Source organism: Rhinolophus sinicus, linkage group LG06 (assembly GCF_036562045.2).
Source record: "Rhinolophus sinicus isolate RSC01 linkage group LG06, ASM3656204v1, whole genome shotgun sequence".
Lineage (NCBI taxonomy): Eukaryota > Metazoa > Chordata > Mammalia > Chiroptera > Rhinolophidae > Rhinolophus > Rhinolophus sinicus.
Genome location: NC_133756.1, coordinates 125,058,303 through 125,071,366, shown reverse-complemented (window position 1 = coordinate 125,071,366; position 13,064 = coordinate 125,058,303). Strand labels below are relative to the sequence as shown.

The 13,064-nt window shown below is 49.3% G+C and overlaps 1 protein-coding gene across 3 annotated transcripts in view; it reads left to right on the top strand.

The window, feature by feature from the left end:
• The window catches only part of DENND5A (DENN domain containing 5A), a 77,056-nt gene extending 66,782 nt beyond the window's left edge, over positions 1–10,274 (top strand). For 2 of the 3 annotated variants that reach the window (XM_019728812.2, XM_019728807.2), the window contains 8 exons: positions 2,624–2,745; positions 4,250–4,395; positions 4,991–5,109; positions 5,465–5,646; positions 6,241–6,323; positions 6,827–6,950; positions 7,586–7,754; positions 9,250–10,274. In XM_019728812.2, coding sequence (XP_019584371.1) covers positions 2,624–2,745; positions 4,250–4,395; positions 4,991–5,109; positions 5,465–5,646; positions 6,241–6,323; positions 6,827–6,950; positions 7,586–7,754; positions 9,250–9,433 — 1,129 coding nt within the window. In that variant the 3' untranslated portion in view covers positions 9,434–10,274. The remainder of the gene's footprint in view (positions 1–2,623; positions 2,746–4,249; positions 4,396–4,990; positions 5,110–5,464; positions 5,647–6,240; positions 6,324–6,826; positions 6,951–7,585; positions 7,755–9,249) is intronic. The other variant, XM_074335971.1, reaches the window with a different exon arrangement.
• Positions 10,275–13,064: the final 2,790 nt, after the last annotated feature.

Here is a 13,064-nt window from a genome sequence, read left to right as displayed (position 1 = left end):
GCCATACATTCTGAAGGAAGACGTGAGCTGGCCCCTGTACACTGGGCTCCACAGCGGTAGGTCTGGGTTGGATGAGCGCAGAATCCCGGGCAGCAGCAGCGGCGCAGACCTCAGTGAGGAAGCTGATCATGCTGTCTTTCTACCGTAGCCCCGCTGGAGGGGATAAGCTCCGAGTTTACTCAGTCAGTGGTGACGTCTCACCTGATCGTCTGATTTCTGTACTACTCTGAGTGAAGGGAAAATGAGGAGGGTTTTGCTGCGACAGATTGCATTTTGGATGGGGCACAGGGAGAGAGAAAGGGGCCATTTATCAAAACCTGCTGACTTTTCCATCCTGCCCTCTCATCTTTCTCTCCAGTTTGTTTAAAGCTCCAGCCACATCATACCCCTCAGCTGTCTCAGGATGTCTGCAGCCCTTTCAGGGACTAGTCAGAAGTTTTCTTTGCCAAAGTTTGCTGGGACTCCCCAGAGAGTCCATTCCTTCTCCAGGCACCCATAGCGTTTGTTACATATTTGTTCATCCCTGTTTTACCACTAATGGCTGAATTATCATTATCTAGTTGCTTACTGCTTATTAAAGTTTGTTTTCATTGGTGTCATGAGCCATGTACCTTTCCCAGCACTGAGCCTGTTGCCTGTCACCTAGCAGATAATGAATTGTGCACATAAAATGTGTGCATAGTTGTACAGATGGGAGGAGGTAGACAGCCTTGGAGAGTATATCTTCATAGAATGTTCTTTGGAGATGAGGTATGGTGGAGGCAGGGTAAGGTGGCTGTATGTTCTAAGGGAAGAAGTTGGTTGGCTCCTATGTAGTGAGCTCACACTCTTTCTCCTTAACGTCTCTGCAGTGACTAATACTGGTCGTGCCCCCTTTACCTTGAAATGCATGGCTGCCATGGTCCTATACCATCCTGTTCTCCTTCTCCTCTTACTCTTTCCAGGGTGTTGGCTTCCACAGCCCTCAGTTCTCTACACGTTCTTTCACTCTCTCACTTAGTCGTCTCACCCATTCTCACCCATACCTGAAGCTCTAGCTCTGACGTTTCTTCCGAGCGCCAGTCCTTCATTTATTTCCATTTAGTTATCTTACCTATAACTCAGAAGGAGCAAAAGCATGCTTCACAGAGTCTTCAGCGTAACTATCTTTCTTTCTCTTAAAATTTCTGTTAATGTCACCATTATTCTTTCCGAACATCTCTCTCCTCCTTGCCGAGGTTCAAAATTTGCAGTCAGTTTGAGTCCTTGCTCTGCTTTACCTCCCATGTACACATTTCAGGTCCTTAGCCTCCACCCCCACCTGGCTCCTTACCTACTGCCTCTACCGTAGTTTCACCCTCATGCCCCTTCACCTCTCAGCTACACTAAATTTAAATTTCTTGTAGTTGGTCATGGCTTTCCCTTCACTTCTAGGGCAAATTGCAGAAAGCTATTACTTGCAGGGCAGATTGCAAACTCCTTCGCCTGAATATTTAGGGCCTTCCTTCATTTGGCTCTAGCTTAACTTTCAGCCTCGTTACTAACATATTACTTCCCTGAGCTGTCAACTCTAGACAAACTGGTTCTCCCACCCTGTCTGTCTCCTTCTACACACCTGTCTAAATTTTCCTGTCCTTTAGGCCCCTGTTCTAGGACCATTGAAGCCTATGGCTCTTTAAATTCCCAGAAAGAGCATTTGGCAACTCATTACATGGTGTTTACAGACTTATTCACCTAGACTGTATTTGAGGATCGGTGCTTCCCTTTCCAGCACCTGCACATAGTAGGCCTTGGTTGGTGAATTATCTGTTGAAAGTACCGTATAAACCTGACTAGGTAGAACTTCACAGATGTGCTGAATCCCCTGCCTCTCCGGCCACGGTGATTGGCAACCAGTGCAGTTACCTTTTTCTGTCTCTGTGTAGTCCTCTGTGCTGAGGGCCCGTGCGTTTGGCTCTGTGTCCAGCCTGCTTGGGGAGGGCATGACTGCTGTGCAGCTGCAGAGGGCCTGCCACGTCAGGCAAAGGAGTTGGTCTTGGATGAGTAAGCAGTAGGGGGAGGCGTGGGGACGGAGGGAGTTTGACAAGGACAGGAGCTGTGCAACTCCTCCTTGCCTGTGACCTGGGTCATTCCCTTCAGTGCCCCTTATTGCCCCTGACGCTGTCCTGGGCTTACCTGCACATTTAGAGCAGTGTTCTCACTCATGGGTCTCAGGTCTGCTGAGGGTGTGACACTAGCCCCGGTCATGAATGGTGGTCACAGACCTCCTGCCATTGCTTCTCCCACACCACACACTGGGGTGATGCCCTCACTAGAAACCCGAGAGGGCCTGTGTGTCCCCTGAAGGAATGTCATTCCAGCCTGTGGTCTAGAAAGGACATCCCATGACCTCTGACACTTTACATCAGTAACATCAACCCTTGGACATAGGTAGAGTTTGGTTTTTGTTGTTTCTGCTGTAGCTTAAGCCACTTTCCCTCTAGCCCTCAGAGTAGCTGGCTCTGTTCCTTTTTCAGGTGGCCTTAGAGAACTTGAGGCTTGACATCTTCCTCTTCCCTTAGCTATCTCCTTCCAGGAGTGAGTAATTCTAGCCCTTTCCTCTCCTTTTGGCTGGGAGACTGATATATTGCCTCCTTTCCGACAGAAAGTTGTACAAGCGCTACGCCTTCCTACGCTGTGATGACGAGAAGGAGCAGTTCCTCTATCACCTCCTCTCTTTCAATGCCGTCGATTACTTTTGCTTCACCAATGTCTTCACAACTATCCGTGAGTAGCCCTGTGCCCCCACTAGCCTTCTCGGGTGCAGTCTTCATGAACCTGCCTAAAGCGCTGACTCACTGCCTCCCTTGTAAAGAAAAATGATCACTTGTACTTTTGATTTGGCCTTTTGCTTCTGGGGAGAGAGGTACATTTGCCTCGTTGGCAGTGGTTTTTCTCTGAAGCCTCTTATTCTTGTTCTGAGCTGGGGGGCTGAGTCCTTTTGGCCATCGTGTTGTCACTGTGGTCCTAGGCACTGTTGTGGGAACCTAAGGTAATGAGGTAGAGTAGGGTGCGGTGGTGGAGCTCACTGCCCTCTCTGCACGCCTGTAAAGGAATCTTCCCTATTGTTTTAGGCTGAGAGCTCCATTCAGCATCACAGAATGTTTCAGACCAGCCCAGGGAAACACAGCTTCCTGAAGTAGCAGAAGGAACTCCAGAGGGTAGTGGGAGGTTTGGGTCCTGCTCTGCCCTAACCCATTATGTTTCTGTCAGCAGTCTGCCCCTGTGGCGGACCTCAGCCCTCCTATTTGCAGAATGACGAGGAGGGTTCAGAATGATCTAGGGAGGGCCTCTGGAGCCTCATCTTTCTTTGGTGCCAGGACACTCTGTTGGGTAGAGGGTAGTCTCTGAATTTGCCCCATGGCTAGTTGTTTGGCCAGTGACTCAGCGGCCTCAGCCGTGTGGACTCTTGTTTCTGTGTGACGCCTGTCCTCCCTCTCAGAGACGAGTGCTGTAGGCTTCAGTAGAAGCAGCACTGAGCTGGAATTTAGGAGACCGGAAGGAAACTATTTTCTCTCTCAGTCCCATCTGGACTTGCATACCTCCCTGTCCATGGTGTGTTGAGAAATCCCCAAGAATTTATCCAGCTGCTGAGCCCAAGTGTTCGCTGAGACCTCTGAACCTCAGAAAAGGCGTTGTAATACCTGCGTGGCCTCTCCTGAGATTGTCATTGGAGTTCATGAGGTGATAGATTTAAAAGTGCTCTGAAAAGCAAGTCATTCAGTGCAGTGTCAAGTTGGTGATATTGTTTAAGGAAGAGGTTCACTTAGCTCTGAGCCTGTATATGGACTTGGATCTTTGATGTTTGGATGGTAACCCTGGGAGGAGTGAGACTGAGGGGTGGATTGGCTAATATTCTGAACCAGCCAGAGACTACCGTGTTTCCCCGAAAATATGACTGAGCCACAGTCAGCGTTAATGTGTCTTTTGAAGCAAGCATTAATGTGAGACCCGGTCTCGTATTATATAAAAACCAGTCTTATGTTATAGTAAAATAAAACTGGGTCTTATATTAGTGTTTGCTCCAAAAGACGCATTAGAGCTCATTGTCTGGTTTGGTCTTATTTTCAGGGAAACGTGGTAGGTCCTGGGACCTGCTGCTCTGGGCTCTGCCCGAGCTGGTCCATCAGTGGCCACAATCATGCCAGCAGCCTGGGGCAGGTCATGGCCCTTTCAGGTACAGGAGGGATTCCTGATCCCCCTCCATGCCTCTGTGGCTTCCCCTTAACAGTGATCCCTTATCACATCCTGATTGTACCGAGCAAGAAGCTGGGCGGCTCCATGTTCACTGCCAACCCATGGATTTGCATCTCGGGAGAACTGGGGGAGACACAGATCCTGCAGATTCCCAGGAACGTGTTAGAGATGACCTTCGAGGTATGTGTTCTTCGGGGACCACACCTTCAGGCTTTGTGGGGATCTGGGTTTGCAGCAGCTGCTTTTCTGGAGCCTTCTGCAGGGTTTTATGGAGACCTTGCTCTGCACAGTGTTATACACCAGCCCAGCTGACCTGTCCTGACATGATTGGAGGCTGGAGCCCCGGGTTGCCCCGAGTGGGGGACAGCTGGCCCTGCCTAAATGGTCTCTGGCTGGAAGGCGCTTCCCCATCTGGACTTGCATACCTCCCTGTCCATGGTGTGTTGAGAAATCCCCAAGAATTTATCCAGCTGCTGAGCCCAAGTGTTCACAGAGGCCTCTGAACCTCAGACTGCTGTCCCACTTCAAGAGCTGCCTGCTCCCAGGCCCTGTTCTCCCTCTAGGCAGCAGCATATTCTTTCTCAGCCGTGGGCCCCCCATGAGACAGTGCTGTACTGCCAGCTTTGGTGGGAGGTGGAGCCATGAGCTCTGCCCCTGCAGATGCTAAGGCCAGGTTGCAGGCAGCCAGTCAGACCTGTGGCCTCCGAGGAGTGCCGCTCTTTTCTCCCACTTTCTTGACCTACCCCATCTTCTCTATTTGGTTGTTCTCTCCTAGTGCCAGAACTTGGGGAAGCTCACTACCGTGCAGATAGGCCATGATAACTCGGGGCTGTATGCCAAATGGCTGGTGGAGTATGTGATGGTCAGGAATGAGATCACAGGACACACCTACAAGTAAGTGTTCCTTCAGCTGTGCTGTGAGGTAGTGGGACAGCCTGTGCCACCAGGGGCTGTTTGATGCTTGGGTTTATGGACTTCTCAAGGAGACCCTTTAGGTTGTGACAGGATGAGGCAGCTTCCTGTTTGGCTCTGCCTCATGCACCTGAAAAAATAGGATGGTTTTCCAAGCGAAGATGTGTGACAGATTCCAGGCCACCCGTCACTCAGGTGGCTTCCCTGATGACACACGGTGGGATGGATGAGCTTGAGGGTCCGCAGGGATTGGCTTTGTTGATGGCTCTTGCAGTGCAGCAAGGGGAAGGACACTGGAGGAGCTGGCCGTTCTGACAGGCCATTGCCTGACCTGCAGGTTCCCATGTGGCCGGTGGTTGGGGAAGGGCATGGATGACGGCAGCCTGGAGCGGGTCCTGGTTGGGGAGCTGCTCATGTCCCAGCCCGAGGTGGACGAGAGGCCCTGTCGGACCCCGCCTCTGCAGCAGTCCCCCAGTGTCATCCGGAGGCTCGTTACCATCTCACCTAGCAACAAGCCCAGTAAGTGGGGGAAAGGGCCGGACCCCCGTGCTCCCCAGCCTGGGAAATGTGGGCAGGTCTCTGGGAGCCCTGATACGTTAGCCCAAATCCCAGCCTGTGTAGCTCCCTCAGACACCACTTCTAGCCACACAGCAGCCTCTGGCGTTTGTCGCCCTCTTCTCCGGATTGTTCGGGGGGAGTTGGTACTCTCCCTAGAGGCCTGGAAGGAGAGGGGAGCTCGATGGAGTCTGGACTGGATCCTCTGTACTGTTTGTATGTGATCCTAGAGAGGAGAGGGGCCGACTTTCTGGCTTTCTCTTTTCTGATTCCTGGGCTTCACAGCCAAATCTTGGCCCTCTTTTGGTTGCCAAAAGTTCCAGGGTTAAAGGGAAAATGAACTTTATAGAACTCTAAGGTATTGGCTTTTGTTTTGTTTTCCCTGCCCAAGATTTTAGGAAGAGCTAGCTGAGCAAAGTTGGGTGGGCGAGAGCCACTTTTCCCAGGGTCCAGGCCGTCCTCCCCCCTGGAACCCTTCCCATGTCCTCAGCCTCTTGCTCAGTCACCGGCATTGTTAGCCTCTGACAGTGCTTAGGGATGTTTCTTGATTGTTATCAGAGCTGAACACTGGGCAGATCCAGGAGTCCATTGGGGAGGCAGTCAATGGCATCGTGAAGCACTTCCATAAACCTGAGAAAGAGGTGAGTCTTCCTGCCCCCGACCAGGGCCTTAGATTGAATGAGAGAGAATAATAGGATTCTAAGCCTGTGTGCTTGGACTGCACAGCGTGTACAGTGTGTGTACCTCTGCTTGAAATTTAGCAGATTCTTCCTCTGGGGGCTTCTGCCTTGGGTTACCCTGTTTTCTTAACTCACTAATGATCCAGCAGAGTCCCTGGGCCCCTAATGAACAGTGTGTATTTTGTCTTCTTCAGAATTTGCCTGGGTCTCCCTGAATAATGGCCACACTGGCTTTGTCCCCCTGGTGGGGACCCAGATCCATCATCTGTTCATTCATCCATTCATTCAGCAGCTATTCACTGAGAGCTGTTCTGAGCCAGGCACTGTGCCAGGTGCTGGGGAAATAGACAAGGTCCCTGCCTGTCTTTTCTGCCCTCCCAGCTGTGGGCTGTGGATTTGGGGAGGCCGTGGTAGGAGGGCAGCTTGGCTGAGGCAAGCCTGTCACTCTCCTGTTTCCTTACTAGCGAGGCAGTCTGACGCTGTTGCTTTGTGGAGAATGCGGCCTTGTCTCCGCCCTGGAACAGGCTTTCCAGCATGGATTTAAAACACCCCGTCTCTTCAAAAATGTCTTCATTTGGGATTTCCTGGGTGAGTTGGACTAAGGAATGAGGGCGGGAAAAGCGTACAGAGATATGGGGACTCACCAACATAATATGGGGCTAGCTGGTGCTGTGGTCCACTGGGGCCCGTGGTCCAGAAGCCACATCAGGCGATTCTCAGATTAGATCTGTTGTTTGTTTGCCCTGCCTTTTCTCAAAGGTAATGATAGAAGCCCTCCCCAGCCTTCACCCCTCACGTCCTGAGAACTGGACAGGAAGGATTCTTTCTAGGCACCTGTTGTGTAGTACAGGCCTAGTTATGAGCCCTCCCCCTTCTTCATAGATCTAGAAGACCTGTTGATGGCACTGGAGCCCAAGCCCTGGGCTGCACCCACATGGGTTATTTTCATGCAAGGAGCTTCTTCCTCAAGAGTTGTTTTTAATCTTCAGTCTAGGAAAAGGACCATCTTTATATCAGGGGCTACATAAATTAATTTAAAAAAAAATAAGGACAAGGAACATACAGATCATTTTGAAATGTGACCAGTGCCATCAGAACACTCACATTACTCTCATTGAGTTGCCTACGTCAGCGTGGAGAGGCCCATGGCAAGTGTCCTGCAGGACAATCAGGGACAGGTCGGTGGGGAGCCTTTGTCACTGGTAGGCTTTTCTCCTCTACAGAAAAAGCACAAACCTACTATGAGACTTTGGAGCAGAATGAAGTCGTTCCTGAGGAAAACTGGCATACACGGGCCCGGAATTTCTGCCGATTTGTCACCGCAATCAACAATACTCCCCGGAACATCGGCAAGGACGGCAAGTTTCAGATGTTGGTGTGCTTGGGAGCCAGGTACTGCAGCCGCACAGCCTGAGTACACAGCAGCCAGCCTGGGGTGCTGGCGTCTTGGTGTGGTGCGGGGGTGGGGAGTGACAGGTTAATGACCAGGAGCCCTTGGGCAGGTGAGACCTTAGGGCTTCCTAGAGGCTCTTAATTTCTTCAATGTACCATGCATATGGGTGTGTGTAACTGGGCAGAAGGGGCCACATTTTGATGGAAAGATATAAAACCACCCCACTGACGAAATTTGAAAGAGAGATTACCCAGTCATTCCTTCAACAAACATTTGAATGTGCCAGGCCTTGTGGAAGGTGGCAGGAATGGCGCTGAATAAAACATGGTCCGTACCACGTAGAAGTTCATTTATCCCAATTAAATACGGTACAAGGCAGAAGGTTGTGAGAGTCCAAAAAAGGAAGTGCAAATTCATAAGGTATGCTGAAAATGTAGAGGAGAAAGATCAGAGAAGGCTTCGGGGAGGAGGCTGTAGGATAGGGACCTTGAGGAGCTGGGTCAGAGAATCCTTCCCTGTTAGGACAGATTTGTTTAATCAGCGGACTGAAATGATGCTAATTTGATATCATAGAGGGTGTACATCAGAATGGGCAAGACTGTTAGAGCTATTCCAGTAGGTCAGGTGAGAGCATGAAGCACGAATAAACTTAAGGCAGTAGTTTGTTCAGGTCACAGAAGGGAGGGAACTGGTGTAACTGTTAAAAACAGACTCTGCAACCAGATTCATTAGGTTCACATGTCAGATCAGCCACTTGCTAGCTGTGTTATGTTGGGCAAACTACTTAACATCTATGTATAAAGTGGATAATAATAGCACTAATACCATGTTTCCCCGAAAATAAGACTTAGCTGAGCAATCAGCTCTAATGTGTCTTTTGGAGCAAAAATTAATATAAGAACCGGTGTGATATGATATGATGTATGATATGATGTGATGTGATATGATGTGATATGATACGCGGTCTTATAGTATATAAAACCGGGTCTTATATTAATGTTTACTCCAAAAGACGCATTGGAGCTGATTGTTCGGCTAGGTCTTATTTTCGGGAAAGCACCATAATCACTATGTGGATGTTACGTAGCTCTTAATATTCCCAGTGCTGAGAGCATGGGGAGAAGTGATTGGCTATTGGGATGGAGGCAGTGGTGCTGACTGGACCTGGTGTCTGCTTGGTGGTGGGGTTATCTAGGGAGGGCGAGGTTGCAGAGAAGGAGGTAGAAGGCCTGGTGGTAGAAGACGGGCTGATTTGGGTCAGACTGGGTTGGTGTCCTGCGGCCAGGCAACCCACAGTGGGAGCCTTTTAGAGCCGTGTGAGGCCTCTTTGCCAAGCCCTGTTACGGAAAGAAAAGAGGACTGTGGGGAGCTAGCTGTCTGCTTCTCCAGCTTCAGACTTTGTTTAAGGAGTGACGGAGCAGTTTCCCCGTGGCCTTGGACTAACCATCTCCCTTCCTTTCCCTTCTGACCCATTTGGACTGATCTCGCCGCCAGAGATCACCTCCTACACCACTGGATTGCCCTGCTGGCCGACTGCCCCATCACCGCACACATGTATGAGGATGTGGCTCTGATCAAAGACCACACACTGGTCAATTCCTTGATCCGCGTGCTGCAGACATTGCAGGAGTTCAACATCACGCTGGAGACGTCCCTTGTCAAGGGCATCGACATCTGACCTCCCAGCACCAGCTCGCAATAGGACTGAAACAGACTCGCCCTGCAGCTCTGATCTTCTTCCCCTAGCGACTCAAGCGAGTTGTGCAGGACACAGAGAGGAGATGTACACTCACTGTAAAAAGAAAACTAGAGGATTTTTGGAATAAATAATCTATTTTAGAGTTTATTTGCTGATTTGCCTTTTACACACTTTCATGTGAAAGAGTGATAGGGAGAGGGAGACGAGGTTGGTGCCGCTTATTTTGAAGCTGGTGCCCTCGCTCGCCATGGCCGCGTGCTGGGAGCCTGCGGCCTCCCTGGACTGAGCCTGGCACTGCATGTGGGGCACTTCTGCTTCCTTGCCCCACCGCATTAATGAGGCCATTCCACATCGTTTTTTAAACTAATGTTTTCTATATTAACATTATTATGGATATTTGGCTTTCCCAGACCACACACAGGTGTGCTGAGCGGGAAGCCCCAAGCTCCAATCAAAGGGATTTTTAGTAGTGCCTCTACAAGCACTGACGAGTCAGTCCCACATCTTTTCTTTTTTTGTCAGTATTATTTGGGAAGAAGACATGCCGAGATGTATCGTCGTGCAGAAAATCACTTTTCCTCTTGGCACGCAGTTGCACAGAAATAAACATAAGCATGTTTTAACAGGTTTTCCTTTTCTTTTTTTTATTATTTATTTAACCCTCCATTGTGTGTTTTAAGTCTTTCTTTTTTCTTTTTTTAAGGAAAGAAAAAGCTTGTCACAGTCTAACTGGCTATGTTGTTATTGTTAAATTTATGTTGTTTTGCAACTTAGAAACCAGCTACAATATGGCCCACTTAATAAAACACCTGAAACAAAACTGCGTGGTTCCCTGGTTTTTTATGGGGGTTTATGAGCAGTGGGTGGTGGAGGATGCAGTGTGGTCTGTCTGAGAGGACCCAGCTGCAACATCGCTTCTCTCCCTCTCCTAGCTTGGGGCTGTGGCCTGCCCTGAATGCCCCCAAGGGCTGGCATCTCCTGGATCTTGCCTGCTGTAGCACCGGAGCTTTCATAGCTGTTAAATAGCTATTTGAGAGGGACACGAACAAGGATTATTTTCCTACTCTACAGAGGAGGAGGCTGAAACACAGAGGGGAAAAGACATGGTCAAGGTTGCAAAAATTGTCACTTGACTGATACAGGACGGGCCATTTCCTGAAGGGTAAGGAAGACAGGTGTGGGAACACAGGACGCGTGAGATCCTGTGTGCCCTCAGGAAAAAAAAAGCTCTTTCTTGAGACAGGTTTGCTTTTCCTGGGATGGTAGGTGGAGCTTTATGGGAGTCCTGGGAACCAGCTTCCTTCGGTTTTATTCTTCAACTAAGCTGCTTTGGCAGGAAGCTCTGGAAGTGTAGCATGATCAGGTAGAACACCTCAGAGCAATCAATGTCCTCTTCCGTGTTTCCCTATTTTGCATATGCTGTTCCCTCTGCCTGGAATGCCTCCCCTTGTCCCCATTTCCTTTTCATTGTTTAAGGTTTACTTTAGGAGTCATCCATAAAGCTTTCCCTAACCCCCGCTGGGCACAGTTAATCATTCCCTCGTTGTGCTCCTATAGTTTTTTAGATGTCGGCACTTTCTCTCTGGGTTGTCATTGCCGGCTTTCATGTTGGGCCCACTTCCTAGACTGTGAGCTCCTACAGAGCAGAGAGGGTATCTTGTTCATTTCCATTCCTGGTGTCTGGCAGGTGGCGAGTGCCCGGATGGGGGCTTTTTGAAGAGAGGAACAAAGGGACTGGAGGCTTCTAGGACAGCCGCAGTGCAATATCCTGCCGGCAGGGGGCGTAAGTGGATTGTGCTGCAGCTGTCTATCTGAAAGGGGAGGGGTTAAGAGGCGGGGAGTCCAGTTTTTCGGGAAGTGGAGTAGGGAAAGTGAGGAGAGGTGGGCAGCGCCCCTAGAGCTGGAAGAGGGATTCCTGGCTGGGCAAGAAAAGCAGCACGGACCTCACTTGTATGTATGTCTATTGTGGGCCAAGGCCAAAGATGCTCTTAAGCTGTGCTTTATACACTTCTCCCTTTTCCTCATAACTCTGCAAGGCAAGTGCAGATTAGGCGAGGAAAGCAAAGCTCAGAGTTTAAGTACTTGCTCAAGGCCACACGTATCGCATAAGTAGTTTGCAGTGGCCAGAACTGTCTCACTCCAAGCTTGTGGCTTTTCCATTGACAATTACTCCCTTATTTGATTCAGGTCTCTACTCAGATGTCATCAGAGAGACCTATCCTGATTGCTCTAAAATACCAACAGGTCAGTCACCTTTTATACCCTTATTCTTTTTTATTTTCCTTCCTACCTATATTTATATGCATTATAGTCCGCTTTGTTCACTAAGTAGTGACTGGCACACGGTAGGCACCCAGTAAGTGTCTGTGGCGTAAGTGAATTCATTGGCAGTAGTTAAGATTATAGACTATAGAGCCTGAGTCCTTAGGTTGAATCCTTGCTCTGCTCCTGTGACCTAGAACGAGCTATGTAACTTTCCTGAACCTCAGTTTACTCATCATCTATAAAATGGGAACAGTAATACCATGTTTCCCCGAAAATAAGACCTAACCGGAAAAGAAGCCCTAGCATGATTTTTCAGGATGACATCCCTGAACATAAGCCCTAATGCGTCTTTTGGAGCAAAAATTAATAAGATCCGGTCTTATTTTCGGGGAATCATGGTAGTGCCTGCACTATAGAGTTGTTAGGACTAAGTGACTCTTATGTGTACATCTGCAACAGGGTCAGGCGTGTACAATAATTGGTGGTGGTTATTACCCTGTTATATCAAGCCCTGTCCTGGTTCCTGACTGAGACCCAGACCCCCATCCTCAAGGAGCTCAGAGGCAAGTGCTGTGGGGGGTATAACACCGAGGGAGGTACTGACCGTGATGAAGGGGCCTGATATAGATGGTATAGTTGATTTGTCACCAAGTGGCTAGTTCGTCTCCTCAAGTAATAGTGCCATATCTGGGGCTCAGCATTGATCTCTGCTGGCAGATTTCTGGATGTCCAGAGGCAACAGTAGCTAGATTAGCTTTGGCACATGGGAGTCCATGCTGTTGGGCCTATGTAGAGCCTCCACCTCTGCCACTGTGACCAACTCCTTTTAGATTCCTGTTGTGCCAGTTCCAGAATGGCCAGTGGTGAAATGGCTGAGTCATTTAATCTGCTTGGTTGTTCAGTTCTCTTGTGTGGTTGATGCTCTCTGGTGAGTGCTAATGTACGATAAAAAAATCTTCGTATTTTGTGCCTGCTCCTAAAATGTCCACCCATATGCCTCTACCCCAGACCTTTTGTCCCTAATCTTCCAGGCCTTTTTCTCCAGTCCCCTGACTAGCCAGCTATACCATCAGCCACTGTCCAGGAATGTGTATATAGTCTCCTGTATGTAGCTCTCCTTCCATAACCAGGTGCAGCCTTTACAGCTCTGCTCATTGGGAAGATTTTCCCTGGCTTCCTGCTGTCTTTCAAGGCAACCCCGGAATGTGACTGTCATGCAGCAACTCTACGTTTTTGGCTTCCACCCACATACCAAACTGACCCATTAGCAAACTAGGCTTAGATACCCTTTCCATTTTATAATGAACTACTGCTGACTGCACCTGACTTTAGGCCTTGGCAGGTC